At 41.3% G+C, this 19,047-nt stretch overlaps 1 protein-coding gene across 1 annotated transcript in view; it reads right to left on the reverse strand.

The window, feature by feature from the left end:
- Positions 1 to 946: 946 nt before the first annotated feature.
- GFRA2 (GDNF family receptor alpha 2) overlaps positions 947 to 19,047 on the reverse strand; it is a 151,494-nt gene continuing 133,393 nt past the window's right edge. The window contains exons 5-9 of the mRNA XM_077469801.1: positions 16,952 to 17,061; positions 14,768 to 14,908; positions 7,725 to 7,900; positions 7,230 to 7,277; positions 947 to 2,210 (exon numbers count right to left, since the gene is read on the reverse strand). Of these exons, the coding sequence (XP_077325927.1) occupies positions 2,091 to 2,210; positions 7,230 to 7,277; positions 7,725 to 7,900; positions 14,768 to 14,908; positions 16,952 to 17,061 (595 nt within the window). The 3' untranslated portion in view covers positions 947 to 2,090. The remainder of the gene's footprint in view (positions 2,211 to 7,229; positions 7,278 to 7,724; positions 7,901 to 14,767; positions 14,909 to 16,951; positions 17,062 to 19,047) is intronic.

Here is a 19,047-nt window from a genome sequence, read left to right on the forward strand (position 1 = left end):
CAGTTGTGCTGCAGTGCTCATGTGTTAACAATGAACAAGAGAAAGCAGGGTGACAGAGCCTATCAGACTCCTGCTTCTCCTTTTACTGTCCAGTCACAGGCTTGGGGAGGAACACGATCTGCATGTGTTACTGAACTACAGCAGAGAAAAAAAACATGTCTTCTACCCTTACAGACAGGTCTATGGTGTGTACCAGAGCTGTGTAAATGAATGCACTGAATGGACAAAAATAAAACTCTTTTAGCAGACAAAACAGACCTCACATATGGATTTAACCGCTTGTCGACCAGCCATCATCATTTTACTACGGCTGGTTGGCATGATCCCACGAGCCATCGTAGCTATACGCTGGCTCGTGGGATCGGGATAGCCATCGCGCATGCGCCGCACTGCGGGGGTGCGAATGCTAGTGGCCCACGGTCGCGGTGACCGCCAGCCATGAGTGATCGTGGGCACACAAATCCCTGTTTTGCTATGTGAGGCGTGACAGATCGCGTTCTCCTATTAGTTAGGAACCACGATCCGTCACTTCCTCTAGTCAGTACCCTCCCCCTTCAGCTAGAAGCACGTAGAAGGGAACATAGTTAAGCCATTGATTGCCCCCTAGTGTTAACCCCTTCTCTGCCAGTGACATTTTTACAGTAATAAGTGCATTTTTATAACACTGATCGCTGTATAAATGCCAATGGTCCTAAAAAATGTGTCAAAAGTGTCCCATGCGTCTGCCATAATGTTGCAGTCCCAATAAAAATTGCAGATCACCACCATTACTAGTAAAAAAATAATAATAATAAAAATGCTATAAATCTATCCCCTATTTTGTAGATGCTACAACTTTTGCACAAACCAATCAATATACGCTTATTGCGATTTATTTATTTATTTTTTACCAAAAATATGTAGAAGAATACATATTGGCCTAAACTGAGCAAAAATGTGATTTAAAAAAAAAATGGGGATATTTATTATAGCAAAAACTACAAAATATTGGGGGTTATTTACTAAAGGAAAATCCACTTTGCAATGAAAGTGCACTTGTTGGAGAAACTGTAGAGGGACTGGGATAGTGATACACCTTCTATGGTCATGTCTGAACAATACAAACTATTGGTCTCAAATATTTAATACAATTGAGCAAGTGTTTGAGATTCATGTTTTACCGTCTCTTTCCACGGCATTACTGTCATTAGACATGGACTCTATTCCACCCACTATGAGACCAATTACATCCCACATCTTACTATCTGCCCGCCGTAACATAGTCCGGCACTGGAAAGATAAAACACCCCCAAGCCTGAAAGAAACCTTGAAAATTCTAAATACATAATGGGGGTTATTTACTAAAGGAAAATCCACTTTGCACTGCAAATGCACTTGGAAGTAAAGTCACTGTAGATCTGAGGGGGACAAATTTTCTTTGGCTGCAAAGTCACACGACCACGCAATTGTCATTTAAAGCGATGCAGTGCCGAATCGCAAAAAATGGCCTGGTCTTTCAGCAGCCAAATCTTCCGGGGCTGAAGTGGTTAATCTGTGTATTTTGTGGTTTATCCAGAGTACTTCTTTAAATTAAAAATACCTTTTATCGTTTTTTTAATGACCGCAAAACTGATTGAAATGGTGGGTTTTATATCTTTCTGGAGTTCAGCTTTAGCATGACTGCAGTGTCTGTGGGTATTTTTCCTCTTTATGATTGCACCATTCTTGCCTTGAGTCACCCCTCCTCCTAGGTGGAAGAGTGCTGACCGGACAAATGGTGGCATTTTTACACAACATGAGCTTCTGCATCCAGTGCCCGTGTAGACATAGTCATAATATAAGCCTGACATTTTATTTTCTATTTATACATATATTAAACACACAAATGGCCCACCAGTCCCCTTATATATCTATATACAGGAATTTTCTCTACTAGAACCAAGCAGGTGATTGTACAGTTTTTCATCAGTCTTTCCTGTCTCCATTGTGTCTGTCTGTCATTAGCTCTCTGGCTTGCACTCCACTGTGGAGGGTTTGATCAAGTTATATACATTTTGTCAGTCTGTGTCACCATCCAGGAATAGAAGATTTCCATGTCCATTGTGTCACTGTCAGAATAAGGCAGTGAGACAGAGAATGATGCCAATGCAGAAAATGCTCGCCTTGTAGCAAGTGGTACCCGAATCTTCATATATCCTTAGGTCTGGTGAAAGGTCTGCATTTAGCTGCGACTGCAAAAACAAAAGGTAAGAGTTGTAAGAAATGTGTGGCAAATCAATAGAAGGAGAATGTAAAACAGGACAAGTGATTTCCACAACACAGACAACACAACACATCATATTCATTTTCTAAAAGATCTGTAAAAACACCATTTAGAAAAATGATTTAGTCCTAATTGGCCAAATATGTCACAATCACCTTTTGATTTGTACAGTCTCATTTAGATTTACTAAAAATATATCATGTGATGGCATACTTAAACAATGCACGCAATCTGTATTACATACATAGCTATTGGTGGGTTTAACTAGAATATTTTAGGATTATGTACCATCTGTAATTTTTAGCCTCAGTTCTTCAATGGAGTACATGTTAGTGCAGGTAAACCTGGATGCATGAGCTGCATTATAAAAGGGAGGAGGCAAAGCCAGAAAAGGGTTAATGAATGGGGGCCTACTTACATAGTTATATAGTTGTTAAGGTTGAATAAAGACATCAGTCCATCCAGTTCAACCTGTGTGGAGGTGTGTGTATTATGTCCCTTCCATTTCCCATATCCCTGAATATTGTGTTCAATAACATGTCTACTGTATCTAAGGATTTTTTTTTAAAATAAGCTACATTTCCCGCTGAAACCACTGATTGTGGAAGGGAGTTCCACATCCTTACTGCTCTAAGGCCGCGTACACACGCGGGGACTGTTCGGCCAACTTTGTCCGCTGAACAGTGTTTCGGCGGACAGTCCGCCCGTGTGTGGGCTTTCAGCGGACAGTTTCAGCGAACAGTCCGCTGAACAAGGTTTTTCGGAAACTCCGAAAAACTGTCCGCTGAAACAAAGTCCCCTCGTGTGTAGGCTTGTTCGTCAAACTAAGTTCCGCGCATGCTCAGAAAGGATTTACACGCCGAAAGTTATAATGCAGTGTATAGGACGTCGTATTTTTCGTCCCGTCGTACGTGCCGTTCACGTCATCGCGCACGGTTTCAGCAAACTGTTCGTTCGTCGTGTGTGGCCATGTCCGTCCATGCTAATTTTGAGCGGACTGTTTGCTGAAACTGTTTGACGGACAAAGTTGGGCGAACAGTCCCCGCGTGTGTACGCGGCCTTACAGTAAAAAATCCCTTACGCAGTTTAAAGTTGAACCTTTTCTCGTCCAACTTCATTGAGTGACCAATGTCCTCCCAATGCTGGAATCACCATTAGGATATTTGTATTTCGCTATCATGTCCCCTCTTGTGAGTCTATTCTCCAGGGAGAATAAGTTTAAAGCAGTGTTCCACCCAAAAATGGAACTTCCGCTTTTTGGAATCCCCCCACCCCCCCTCCAGTGTCACATTTGCCACCTTTCAGGGGGAGCAGATAATCCAGGTATTTGCTCCCACTTCCGGGCATAGATAGCCGCAGTATCCGTGGATATCTATGCTGTATCCGGCACCTCCTCCACCCCCCCCCCCATCTTCTGGAAGACACACAGGTCCAAGAAGACAGCAGGGACCAGTGGAATCACGCAGCGCAACTTGCGCATACACAGTAGGGAACCAGGCTGTGAAGCCGCAAGGTTTCACTTCCTGATTCCCTTACTGAAGATGGTGGTGCTTCGGGTGCTGACATCGCGGGCGCCCTGGACAGGTAAGTGTCCATAATTTAAAAGTTAGCAGCTGCAGTATTTGGCAGCCTCTGCAACCACTTCTTCACTTCTACTAAGTGTCAGGAAGATACCCCAGCATTTATAGTCACACAGGTAGCACCAACACCTTAATCCATCCACCATGTACTGTGTAAAGGTTAATCATCCAAGAATAGGATGCAAGGTGTAAACGTTGTGGGCCACCCTGGTCTGAATAAATAATCCCATCCTTAATATCAGGAAGTCTGCATAGGTGTTATATTCAATTCAATATATTCGATTTACCTGGCTAAAGAAGTACATTGTCAAATTGCTAAAATGGCATTATGTGTGGAAGTCCCCCACCCCAAGGTAAAGACACGGCAGTCTTCTCACACCTTATGGGAAAGGGATATTCTTTCTAGGACAGTGAGGTTTACATGTTGGACAGAAAGGACAACTGGTTTACAGGAGATGTGAAAAAGGCCATCTACATCAAACTGGCACAGCCATCCCTGAACAGGAGTGGGGTCCTTCAACATTATCTGTCTTCCACATACTGTATAATGCCATTGCAACATCTCTATCCCAGCAATATGACAGCAATTTACAAATTTAGCATCAGGGGTGGCCCATCCATTAGGGGCGCCCAAGCGCTGCCCCCTCTCTCCACGCTACCTTCTATATGCAGTGGATAGATTCATGCATGGCATGAATCTATTCACGGCCGCCACCTATTCATGTGTTTGGCCCCTCTCGGGTCACCGGGCATATGAATTAGAGCGGCCATGTTTTTTTTGTAGAACCTGATTAGAGCCATAAGTTTTAATATGCTTCAAAATAGGGTGGACTCGGGATGCAGAGCATTGCGTCTGGTGCCCACCCAGGTGTGTTGCAACAGCAAACGAAAATTTGCTGTTGCAACACTGATCCCAGCTAATTGGGAAGCAGGTATGAAACCTGTTTCCCGATTGGCCAAAATGTCAGGCGATCCTATTGGACGCCTAGCACTGGGAGGAGGAGAGAGCAGACAACGCAGAAGCTGCTTCAGGAGAGGACAACAGTCACCGGAGCAGCTTTCCCTGAGCCTACCATGCTCTCAGAAAAAAGAAAAGAAGGAGGGAGCACCAACCTAGTGCATTACCACTAGTAAAGCTTTATTCGAATATACAACAGCAAAATATATACTCACAAACGAGTATTAATAGAAGGCATAAACAATAAAGCAAATTCACTGTTCTGAACATCGACAAGCCAGGACCTGACATTGAGTGGATCAAACGATACCTCAAGATGGCTGACACGTCTCAGGGGAGAACCCCTTTCCTCAGAGCCTAAACGGGCAATCATTTGCCATGCTCTTACCACCCGCATCCAAGGTAAGGACAGCGGGTGGTGGTGGGGGGGAGGTTTGCCGCCCCCCCCAGATAAAACCCCACCTGTCGCCACTGTTTAGCATATAATTTGAGGAATTAACACCTATGCAGACTTCCTGACAACAAGGATGAAATTATGTAACTAGAATAGAGTGATTCCACAACTTTCATACCGCCTGTCCTGTTCGTGGACAATCAACATCTACAGATTCCAAGGTGATTTGTCAAGGACTGAACAACTGTTGGTGCTATATACTGTCAATTCTGAATAATAATCATAATTATTATTATGGAAACCTCTATGGATATAAATGTTGTGGTATATTCCTGACACTCATTAGAACTGAAGAAGTAGCTTGCAGAAGCTAGAAACCTCTTCAACATTATAGAATAAGTCCAGTTGAATGTGTCTGACTGCTACTAGCTACAGAAAGAAGTTGTAAAATGCAGAATCAGGATGTAAGAAAGGACAGGCTGTAGAGATAAGAACTGGTGTTTAAAAGAATGATTGAATAAAGTAACAAATGTAACTTTCTAAGGGATGCAGTAAAAGTACAGAGCACAGAATGAAGATGTAAATGCTGAACCAGGACAAGGAATAAAATAGGACTATAGAATTGGGTTTATGGAACAAAATTAGAGTAAAAAAGCACAGACTGAGGAGCTTGAAAACAGAAAGACCATACAGGTTGCCTAGAGAGAACAGAATACAAAATGGGGACATACATAATGAAAATGACAGTGTGAAACAGTGAATAGGACAGAAAAACAGAAGTATACAGCTCACAATGGGTAAACAATACAGTGCTCCATACAAAAGCAAAAACAGAGAATAAAGAAATAAAATACACACTAGGCAAGCTAACAAAAGAATAAAACATGGAATGAGGGCACACACTACATGCACAGTGATTACCAAACAAAAGAGTTAAAAAATTCATAAATGCACCTAGATAGATTATAATGAGTCTTCCAGAATCCAGGAACATAAATGTAGAGTGCAGGGTACATTTCTAAAACACAAGAGTCCTCATTGTCAAAGTATTTTATAATAGCAGCCTAAAGGCAACTATGCTCTCATTTCCAGTTGCCATATTTGAATTCAAGAAGGAATCTCCTGCTACTGGGGAACCCGGACTTGTCTCATTTTACATCCATTCTAAATGAGAACCAAGATAATTTTGTAGAATTCAAAATGACTTAATAAATGGAGACCACAGCATCTGACATACTGTACAGGAGTAAAATGTTGGGCTCTAGAGCAGTACAGTTAAGAAATAACCATCTTGTTGCTGTTTGCAACACAGACAATTATTCCAGTTTGGCCCATGGGCCTACTGACATAGCGATAGCTTTGTCATTGCTTAAAGTATATCTGAAACCAAACGTTTTTTTTTATTTTGGATAAAGTAGGGTTAAAAAAAAGCATGAACAATGTGGCTGTGCCAGTGGTGTCAGTCCAAGGAGGACTGCCTCGGCATCTGTGTCGTTGGGATGAAAGAAAAAAAGACAGTTCAGAAGTTGAGCTTAGAATAAAGGCAGGTTCTCTTTCTTCTTTCTATCTCTGGTCATATGATATTTCACATGAGAAGAGGATAGAAGAAAAGAGGCAGTCCACCCTCACTCCCCAGCAGTTGCCAGTAATGAGAGGGAGGACTGTTCCCAGTGGGGTGCCCACTCTCCCAGTTCTCATTTGCCCACAGGAAGCTGCTGTTAGAGAGAGAAGAATCCTGCCTCCAGCAGGTATCCTGGTCCCTGCTTTGCAACAAGAGTGACACTGCATTCCTGTAAATCACCAGAAAGCTGGAGACCTGAGCAAGGCACCCGAAAGCCTGTAATCCAAGTGAACAGACAGCATCTCTGAGCGAAACCAGCAACCCAGAGGGTTTTGATTTGCTTTCCTCTGGACCGAAGCTGTAGGAGTCATGAACGGGTAAACTTGAAGGGTATCAGTCTTCCTAATTATATAACTATGCAACGCTTTACTATAAAAAAAAAAAAAAGAAATGTCAATGTGATTCCTGTTACAAAATAAAAAATGATGCTGTACCTCAGAAACACAGATTGTGAGTTCCGGAGAGCTGGCATTCTTCATGTCCTGTAACCAAAAGTGACATACATCAGAATTTTAAAGTATTCCATCTACAATAGTACAAGAGGTAGTGGTAGAGGGGCGCTGGGCATGGATTTTCACAGGTTATCAAAATGTGGTCAAAGTCATTACTTGAGTACAATTGATTTGCATTAAGCACCACAAAAAAGGAGATCCCTCAAAAGGACATTAACTTGAGAAATCCAATTGTAATAATTCAAAGGGCAATTGTGTGGCCCTCAAAATGTGTTGGCTCTCCTTTGCTCTGCTTGTCGTAAGCAGGTGAACAATAAAGACTTTGGACTCCTAAGGATTCTTAATTTGACGCCCTCTCAGACCTATTAGACTACATACAATAGTTGAGACAAGTTGAAAAGGAATCAGGTAGAGTTCCTTTGTAACCATCAGTCAACCCTGCTACCTTATCTCTTCAGTGATCCATGTGCTTCTTACCTGGAGAGAGTTGCACATGGCAGGGTTGACCTCATAGAGAGTATTGCTGTCACTCTGGTTGTCTGGCAGAAGGTTTCTCCTCTCAGCCCTGGAAGATACGGTGGTGTGAGGGGTTCTAGGGCGGCTCTGCTTATGTACAACATCTGTGCCATTGCCAAAAGCTTGTATTGCATTTTCTAGAAGGTCAAGAGAAAAGTTTTAGCAAACTAGCTTGTAAATTATGGGATTTTAGAACATATAGCCACTCTGCAACACCAGACCAGTGTGTTTTAATCTGATCTTCAAATATCAGTCAAAATTTAAATAAATCATCCATGTAAACATTCTAGAGAAGATCCATGGCAGAGCATATGTTTCTTTGTCCATTCCTCTGTGCCTGTTGTGCCCCTATGTACGGTGATTTATTTACTCGTCCATTTACCAGAAAGATCAATGTTACTTAGATCAGGATGAATGCATCTCAAGGGCTTATAGCAATAAGCTGTTAGTATTCTTTAATGCGTTGTCCATATACACAGACAGTTCAGGTTTAACGGATGCAATCAATGCCCCTATACTAGCTACAATATGGGCTTATTTATACATTAACTGTATTGTATGCTTCTTTTATATTACAGAGAAGTAGTAAGATATTCTATTGTACCATGGTAGCAACTGATTTATACAGAAAGTTTGGAATTAAAGTGATACGCTTTACTGGCTAACTTAAGTTTTTAATCACTTAACCTCCAGAAGGTTTTACCTCCTTCATGACCAGGCCATTTTTGCTATTCAGCACTGTGCTATTTTAACTGAGCTTTCTTTTGGTGGTATTTGATCATTTTATTTTTTGCAATACAGCGGGGAAAATAATTATTTGCTCCCCTGCAGGGTTTTTAAGTTTGCCCACTTACAAAGAAATTAAAGGTCTATAAGTTGCAGTTCAGTGAGTAAAATAAGTATATGATCCCCAAGCAATACTTGACTTAGTTCTTGGTGAAGAAACCCTTGTTGGCAAGCACAGAGGTTATATGTTTCTTGTATTTGGTTATCAGGTGTGCGCGCATCTCAGGAGGGATTTTGGTCCACTTTTCTTTACTGATGTTCTCTAATTCTCTAAATCCTTAAAGTGGTAGTAAACTCCCAAAGTTCAATTTTACTAATTTAAAAGTCAGCACATACTGTGAAAATCACTGTCTTTTGATCTCTTCTATCCTACTTACTTGTCTTGCAATCTGTCTCTGTCTACTTCTAGGACGTCACCAATGCATGTTTACGGCATGCTTCTCATGGTGTTAGTCCTTGCAATAACATGCCCTGCCTCGAACACAGCCTTTCTATGTCATCACTCCGCTCAATTGGGAATTTTACTATGCCGGACAGGGTTGCCATAGTAATCGCAATGAAAACGAGGCTTGGCTACAAACTCACTACGCATGTGTGAGATTATGGCAGGGAGTAACAGAAAGGGCAGAAGCCCAAAGCGCTGCAGACATGTAAGATAGTACACAACATGGCGCTGGCTTCAGAAGAGGAGGAACAAATTAAAAACTTCACTAAATACATGTAAGAGACAGTACAAGGGGTCACTAACTGGGCAGAATGTAATAGAAAGCTTGAACATACTGGCTGCATTGATAAGGAATGCTTGAGGTGCAGAGTTTACTACTGCTTTAAGGTTTCTTGGCTGTCTCTTGGCAATTCAAAGTTTCAGCTTCCTCCGTAAATTTTCTCTAGGCCACTCCATGACCTTTATGTGCTGCTTCTTGAGCCACTTGTTTGTTGCCTTGGTGGTATGTTTTGTCATACTGGAAGACCCATCCACAGCCCATCTGCAGTGTTCTGGGGAAGAAGGATCTCATCCAAGATTTTACAATGCATGTCCCCGTCTATTGGCCCACCACTGCAAAGTTGGCCTGTACCTTTAGCAGGGAAACAGTACCAAAGCATTATGTTTCCACCTCTGTGCTTAACTGTAGGGATGGTATTCTTAGGGTCATGGTCAGCATTTTTCTTCCTCCAAGCATGGTGAGTCGAGTTAATGCCAAAGAGCTCAATTTTGGCATCATCTGACCACTTTCTCCCAATTCTTCCCTGAATCATTTAGATGTTTATTGTCAAACATCAGATGGCCTGTACATGTGTCTTCTTGAGGAGGGGGACTTTGGGGGAGCACTGCAGGATTTCAATCCATGGCGGCGTATTGTGTTACCAATGGTTTGTTTGGTGACTGTGGTCCCAACTGCCTTGAGATCATTCACAAGCTCCTCCCGTGTAGTTCTGGGCTGATCCCTCACTTTTCTCATGATCATCCTTACTCCATGAGGCGAAATATTGCATGTAGCTCCAGTCCGAGAATGATTGATAGTTATTTTGTATTTCTTTAATATGCGAATAATTGATCCACCAGTTTTCTCCTTCTCACCAAGCTTCTTGCTGATGGTCTTATAGCCCATTCCAGCCTTGTGCAGGTCTACAATCTTGTCCCTGACATCCTTTGACAGCTCTTTGGTCTTGCTCATGATGGTGAGTTTTGAATGGAAGAAAGAAATTCCGTAGACAGGTGTCTTTTATACACATAACGAGTTGTCAATGGGAGCACCTTCTTAAATTGACAGGACTAATCTGTGTACATATGAGCACATATCGTAGCCAGTCTGTGGGAGCCAGAATTATTATTGGTTGGTAGGGGATCAAATACTTATTTTACTCACTGAACTGCAACTCAATATATAACATTTGTATTGTGTTTTGTCTGGATTTTTGGTTGATATTCTGTCTCTATAATTTAAAATACACCTATGATAACAATTATAGACCCTTCATGTCTTTGTAAGTGGGCAAACTTACAAAATCGTCAGGGGATCAAATAATTATTTTACCCACTGTATAAACAAAAAAGGAAAATTAAAAAAAAAAAAAATTTTCTACCTTCTGTTATAAAACATATCCAATAACATCAATTGTCTTAATAAATTTAATTAAAAAATGCATTCTGCTATATGCTTTGGTAAACAAAATCCCAATAAATGTTTATTAATTGGTTTATGTGAAAGTTATAGCACCTACAAAGTATGGTACTGTATATATAGTATATTTAAAAAAAGTATCAATCCTGATGTATTTCTTGAGGCCCTTAATATGTCAGGACACTATAAATACCCCCTAAATTACCCTTTTTAAAAATTTTAAAATTAGACAGCCTGAAGTATTTAGTAAGAGGCATAGCACGTTTTTTGAAATAGTCATTTTTTGTCACAACTTTGGAAAATTAAGAATTTCAATGAAATTACTAGCCAATCACCTAGAGGGCATACACAAAAAAAATTAAATCTCCCTATATTCTTCACCCGGATAACCAAGCTAAATTGTACCACCCTCAAGCTATTTAGCTTTTAGCATGTATTACAGCTTACTCTATAATTTACAGTGAGACCCAAATACCGTACAACCCACTCCAATTATGATTACTAACTTTCTCAAAAAAATGTAACTCCCACAACTCACGGAAGAAGAACTGGATCAATTAAACTCCCCATTTACCAAAACTGAGATTTCCAAATGCCTGGACCAGACGGTTCCACAGGGGAATATTTAAAGTCATTCAGAGACATACTCTCTCCTTATCATGCTGAGATATTCAATCATGCCGCCTCTTCCTCCTCCTTCCCCTCTGAAATGCTCAGAGCAATGATTGTTGCATTACTGAAGCCAGGAAAGGACTTCACTTCCCCACAAAACTTTCGTCCCATATCCTTACTCAATAATGACCTAAAGATGTATGCCAAATTGATCGCCAGAAGAGTAGTAGATCTACTACCATCAACCCAGACCTTCTGGATTCACAAAAGGTCGCCAGACAGCTGACGCCACCAGATGTATAATCAACATTATTTGCCTTGCTAATAAAACAAGAACGTCTTCTCTGTTCCTAGCCCTGGATGCAGAGAAGGCATTCAATAGAATCCACTGGGATTACCTAGTGCATGTCCTGAATGGATTTGGCTTTAGTCAGACCTTCCAAGCCATTATGGAACTGTATACAACCCCTTCGGCACAAGTCTATGTTTTAGGTACACTTTCAACTCCATTTAGCATAACGAACGGAACTCGCCAGGGATGCCCACTATCTCCTCTAATTTTTCATTTACTAATGCAACCTATGGCCACATACATTCGTCAGTATCCTGATATCAAAAGTTTTAAAATTAGGGGAAGAATGCATACCATTAATCTTTTTGCAGACAACATAATATTGATGCTCACTGACTTTACAACTTCTCTGGCTTCAGTACACCAAGCTTTACAGCAGTTTAATGCCATATCTTATTATAAAATCAATTAAAGAAAGTTGTACATTCTGGGATTGGGACTACCGAGCAAAGTAAGACATAATATCAGCAATAGATTCCCATACATGTGGAAGGAAAAGGGTATATCATACTTGGGCATCACCCCCACCCCTAAGGTAGCGGATTTGTTAAAAGAGAACTATAATAATTTTTTGCAATCTGTTTGCCTTCAATTTGACAAACTAGGAAATTGTGAGCTATCTTGGTCAGGAAGACTAGCCACATTTAAAACGCAGATTCTCCCACAGATCCTGTATCTATTTAGGACATTGCCCATACCCGTACCTAAATCCTTTTTCTCATTAGCGCAATCCAGTCTAAATAGGTTTCTGTGGGTAAGCAAGAAAGCAAGATGCGCCTTTAGCAAGGTGATTAAGCTTAGGAAAGCAGGTGGAGTATCATGCCTCTACCATATTAGCACACCTGAAAGAATAGTTTGCTCCAAACCACATTACACTATCAGCTGAACTTGAACAACACCAAATATAGGAGGCAGTTTATATAACTACCTTATAGACAGCCCTTTCCTCTCGCGCATACCCTCTGTGGTGGCTCCTACTATTCGAGCCTCTGTAGAAGTTTGGTGCTACCTCCGCAAATCCATGTCCTCCACTAGTAATCTACCCCATTAAAATTTCCGATATTGGTGATTTCATATCTAATCCCCGATGTTTCTCTGACAACTGGTGTTCCATCAAGGCGCATTTTTTTCAGTCATGATTAGATGACTTGATGGTAGGTCCTGCACTCAAAACATTTAGAGCAACTGCAACTAGAACACTCTATTCCTCCAGAAGAATATTATTAATATATTCAAATCTCTCATTTATTACAACACAATAGTAAATTGATTATCTATCTACCCTGGCAAGTTGCCCTATTCTATATAGCTACCAATACGAGAACCAAGAGAACCTTGTTAAGACATAAATACCTTCAGAACAAACAGGAATTCACCAAATTTACCAATATACTAGCATGGGAGAGAGACTTTGAGAAAGAATATTCTGAGGATCAATATAAAAAAGCTTTGAGTGTAACTTATACCTCTACCAGGGGTGCCAATTTATGGGAACTGGAAGTTGTGCTGGTATCTTACTCCGTACCCCATCTCGAAATTTGCCCCTGACGTGTTTCCTGAATGTTGGAGCAACTGTAGAGGGACTGGGACATTGATACACCTTCTATGGTCATGTCTGAACAATACAAACTATTGGTCTCAAATAGTTAATATAATTGAGCAAGTGTTTGAGATTCATGTCTTACCGTCTCTTTCCACGGCATTACTGTCATTAGACATGGACTCTATTCCACCCACTATGAGACCAATTACATCCCACATCTTACTATCTGCCGGCCTTAACGTAGTCCGGCACTGGAAAGATAAAACACCCCCAAGCCTGAAAGAAACCTTGCAAATTATAAATACACTTTGCACTGCAAGTGCACTTGAAAGTGCACTGGAAGTAAAGTCACTGTAGATAAGAGGGGGACATGCAAGGAAAATAAAAAACAGCATTTTAGCTTGCACATGATTGGATGATAAAATCAGCAGAGCTTCCACTCATTTCAGATCTACCTCTTAGATTTAGAGTGACTGCACTTCCAAGTGCACTTTCAAGTGTGTTTGCAGTGCAAAATGGTTTTGCCTTTCTTAAATAAGCCCCATAGTGTATATGAAACACTCTTCGCACATAGCATAGGCAACTACCAGAAGGTTGCTGTGATGTGGTACCTCTGGTAGAGGTGGTACTCACAGTATGGCACTCAGGACTGAATGAAAAACATCTCAACACTGTGGGATAAATGATTTAAATGTGAAAAATCTTGTTATCGCCATTAGTTAACTCTTCCCTCTTCTTTTACTTTTAAGAAGTATAATGGACCAAGTATAACACTATGATATGGTGTACAAAATGTTTAATTGAAATTTGTTACTGTTCATGTTTTTATATTTACATTCTACACAATGTAAATTTTGGATATAAAATTACCGTTATCACCTTCGTAAATGCCTTATCGGAATCGTAATTTCAGCTGATATCAGCTATTTAGAATTATTGTACTTCTTAAGCCGCGTACACACGGGCGGACTGTCTGGCCAACTAAGTCCGTCAGACAATCCGACGGACAGTCCGTCCTACTTTCGAATGAACGGACTTGACCACACACGATGAACAAACAGTCCGTCGAAAGCTTGCGCGATGACGTGTACAGCACGTACGACGGGACTAGAAATAGGACGTCCAATACACAGCAATGCAACCTTTCGCCGTGTAAATCCTTTCTGAGCATGCGCCATACTTAGTCCGTCGAACTAGCCTACTCACGAGCGGACTGTCCGCTGAAACCAAAGTTGGACGGACAATATTACGGAAATTCCGAAATACTTAGTCCGCCAGACTGCGCGCTGAAAAAGTCCGCTGAAGCCCACACACGAGCGGACTGTCCGCTGAAATGTGTTTCGGCGGACTAAGTTGGACAGACAGTCCGCCCGTGTGTACGCGGCTTTACCTTTTTATGTCTTGGAAATAATAAAAAATTATTGATACTAAAAATGTTTGTAAAACACTTTGGAGAATATGTATATACGCACACAAAGAAGTACAAAAACGCTCCCTCCTCTATTTTCACATAAAACTTTACCAGGTCCTTCTACAAGTCCCTTAACATCATCCTAGTCCCACACATAATAAAATATAGTCTACTCACGCAGACAGCGGTTCTGAGTGAATTCTTTTAGGTATAGTTCACAATGAGTTTCTTGATCTCCGCTACCCTTACAAGAACACCAGGGTCCAATGGAAACTAAATGGGGGTCCGAGTCCAAGAAGTTCACAGCTACATCATACCCTGCAGGAAAAGGAACAGTAATGAACTATGAGTTTTAAAAGTTAGAGATGGCAATACTACAGTATACCATCGCTCCCAACTGTCCCGGAATTTTAAGGATGTTCCCTGATTTGGAACAAACTCCCTCTGTCCCTCCTTCCTCCTCATTTGTCCCACATTTTGGTCAGATCTATATAGTTATTTTTCAAAAAATGTTTCCCAAAGCTAAACCTTGCTGCATTTGTAAATTTCAAAAGCCAGTAAAAAGGAATAGTAGTTGTAAAAAAAGCACGTGTGGGTTTAACTAATACATTTTTTGTATAATTCCCCTTTAGGGGGCGTGGCAGGGTGTGTGTCCTATGTCTACCTACGTTTACTAATAGGTGTCCCTCATTGACATCTCTAAAAAGTTGGGAGGTATGGTATACTGTGCAGAACTATTATTATACAGTGCCTTGAAAATTTGAGTTGTGATGTTACAACCAAAAACGTAAATTTATTTTATTGGTATTTATTTGATAGACCAACACAAAGTGGCACATAATTGTGAAGTGGAAGGAAAATTATAAATGGTTTTCAATTTTCTTTACAAATAAATATGTGATAAGTGTGACATGCATTTGTATTCACCCTCCCTGAGTCAATACTTTGTAGAACCACCTTTCACTGCAATTACAGATGAAAGTCGCTTTGGGTATGTCTCTACCAGCTTTGCACATCTAGAAAGAGTGACATTTTTGCCCATTCTTCTTTGCAAAATAGCTCAACCTCTGTCAAATTGAAAGGAGAGCATCCGTGAACAGTCATGCCACAAATTCTCAATTGGATTTAGGTCTTGACTTTGACTGGGCCATTCTAACACATGAATATGCTTTGATCTAAACCATTCCATTGAAGCTCTGGCTGTATGTTTAGGGTCGTTGTCCTGCTCGAAAGTACGCTGCATTTGGCTCCATCCATCTTCCCATCAACTCTGACCAGCTTCCCTGTCCCTGCTGAAGAAAAGCATCCCCACAACATAATGCTGCCACCACCATGTTTCACGGTGGGGATGGTGTGTTCAGGGTGGAAGCAGTATTAGTTTTCTGCCACGCATAGCGTTTTGCTTTTAGGCCAAAAAATTCAATTTTGGTCTCATCTGACTAAAGCACCTTCTTCCACTTACGGTGTCTCCCACATGGCTTCTCACAAGACTTCCTATGGCTTTCTTTCAACAATGTCTTTCTTCTTGACACTCTTTTAGGCCAAAAAGTTAAATGTTGGTCTCACCTGACCAGAGCACCTTCTTCCACATGTTTGCTGTGGACCCCCACATGGCTTCTCTTATAGCTTTCTTTCAACAATGGCTTTCTTCTTGCCACTCTTCCATAAAGGCCAGATTTGTGGAGTACACAACTAATAGTTGTCCTGTGGACAGATTCTCCCACCTGATTTGTGGATTTCTGCAGCTCCTCCAGAGTTACCATGGGCCTCTTGGCTGCTTCTCTGATTAATGCTCTCCTTGCCCAGCCAGTCAATTTAGGTGGTGGATAGCCATGTCTTGGTAGGTTTGCAGTTGTGCCATACTCTTTCCATTTTCAGATGATGTATTGAACAGTGCTTCGTATGATGTTCAAAGCTTGAGATATTTTTTTATAACCTAATCCTAAGCTTTAAACTTCTCCACAACTTTATCCCTGACCTGTTTGTTCCTTCACGTTCATGATGCTGTTTGTTCACTAAGGTTCTCTAACAAACCTCTGAGGGCTTCTAAAGAACAGCTGTATTTAAACTGAGATTAAATTACATGCAGTTGGACTAAATTTTAGTTAGGACTAACAGAGTAAAGGGGGCTGAATACAAATTCATGCCACACTTTTCATATATTTATTTGTAAAAAAAATTGAAATCCATTTATCATTTTCTTCCACTTCACAATTATGTGTCACTTTGTGTTAGTCTATCAAATAAAATCCCAATAAAAGACATTTATGTTTTTGGTTGTAATGAAGCAAAATTTGGAAAGTGGTATAAATACTTTTTCAAGGCACTGTAACGGTTAGCCGCACTACAGAGATGACTTACCGATCAGCCCTGCATAAGCTCCAAGACAGGCTGAGTAGTTATCGCCCACACAACCACTTGCAGTTTGAGTGGAGCTCTTACAGTTAGTAACAAAATCTGCCAGTCGTGACCTGTAGGAAGAGCAATGCAAAGTTGAAAAATCATGAATTTGAAGTACATGCAGGTAAAAAACAAGTCAAGTTTGCTTTCATGGCAGCTAAAGATTTTTTTTACGTTTTTCATAGTGTGAAAAGAATTAGATCTTTAGTTTTTTTATCGCAAAAAACCCCCCCAAAAAAACAGAACCTTGGAATTAAGTAATTCAGTGAATCAGTAATACTAGCTCAATGTTTGGGAGGTTGGCAACAAGAGATGCTCTCAGCAGGCCATCCCACTGGCCTGGATGACCTCTGAGATGACTGTTGATGGCCACTGCGATCGAAGATAATAAGGAAAAAAGCAGACTTCAGATACTCAGCAGGACTGGTATCTGTTCCTTTGTGCAAGTAGGAACAGGATGATCACTACAAAATGACCTCCAGCAGGCCGCTGGTGTGAATGTCTCTGACCAAACAATCAGAAACAGACTTCATGAGGGTGGCCTGAGGGGGTCCAAGATGGTCTGAATTCTCCTGGGAACTGACAAATTCTTGGATAGTGGTTAATGGAATTTGATACCACTCTCCATGCAAAAATTATTCCAGTTCTCGAAGAGATGCAGATGCGGGGGCAGAAAACAAGTCTGAACCTTGTTCTCCAAAATTGGGCATAGTGGCTCTATTATATTGAGGTGCGGCACCCAGGAAAGGTGAAAAAAATAGTTTTCATTCTCATCAAACCACGATTTGACAACACCAGCTGTGTGAATTGGAGCATTATCCTCTTGGTAAATGGTGTTGTCTTTGGGAAACAATATCTGCATCATAGGGTGCCCATGGTTGGCCAAAAATTGTAGCGGCAGAGGAACAAAAGAATGGGGGGATAGCTTGTTTTTAAGCCCCGCTCCCTTTCCCTCATGGGATGATGGTGGTAGGAGTTTCAAACCACCCATTGATTGATTTCAATAGGGGGTTGTGTGATAGGTCAAAAAAGGTCAGCTGATTGCGAATGTTCTGGGGGGGCTTCTAGGATAGGTCATTTAGGATCACCTGAGAACACTCCAGATATTCCAAGAACCGCTATTTAAGAAGGAGGCTCAGGGGGGTCTTTGCCAGTCGCCAGAAGGATATTTGAACAAGGCCCACTGATTTTGACTGATTTTGTTTACAGTTTTACATTTTTATTAATCCAGTTTGGTGTGTCTAGTGTTCTTTCTTTATGTTGCCTACTGTCCCATGCTAGATCACTTCCGCTTTCTGTTTCAATATTTTTATTGAAAAGTTGAATAAACAGGAACAAACAAGAGACTACAATCTGCTCCTTGTGCGCCCTCGCAGGGGCTACAAAGCATGGATGTAAAACCAAAGGGCCAGCCATCACATTATACTTATAATAAACAGAAGAAAAAAGAGGGAATATGAGTAGGGGATGGTATCGAGACTGGTTCCAGAACCAGGCAACTCGTTCCCTCGTCGTTTCCGGAGGGCAGGCCCTTCTTTCATCACCCCCTCCTACGGGGGGCAGCAGAATTCGTTAGCAATGGGAGAGATTACAAAGAAAAGTGAAGAAAAATAGGGAACAAAAGAAGAAAAGATAGAGAGACAAGAAGGGGAAGGAAGGGGGGGGGGGGGGGGACGTTCGGGTGTGGGTGCCTCGCCAAGAGGAGTCAGACCAAGCCCAGGCATGCAGCTTGGAGCGCGGGGAACTCATAGGAGATCCACGGCTCCCAGATTTTTAGAAATTTAGCATGAGAATCATGAACAATACTGGACATACGTTCCTGAAGTAACATTGCAGTCATGCGGGTTTTAACACCTTGAAAATCTACCCGTTGGGACTTCCAGGCTTGGGCAATGGTCCGCGTGGCCGCTATAAATAGATAAGTAGCCAACTTCTGTTGAGGGCCCCGCAAACCAGGTACCGGGCAATGATCACTTCCGATTTCAACGCGTAACATGTTGTCACTTTCACACTTACAAATCATGTAGGGTTTCCATAAATGTGTCCAACCCCCATAT

Source organism: Lithobates pipiens, unplaced genomic scaffold, assembly GCF_037356315.1.
Source record: "Lithobates pipiens isolate NorthernLeopardFrog02 unplaced genomic scaffold, aLitPip1_a1.2 Scaffold_8, whole genome shotgun sequence".
NCBI lineage: Eukaryota > Metazoa > Chordata > Amphibia > Anura > Ranidae > Lithobates > Lithobates pipiens.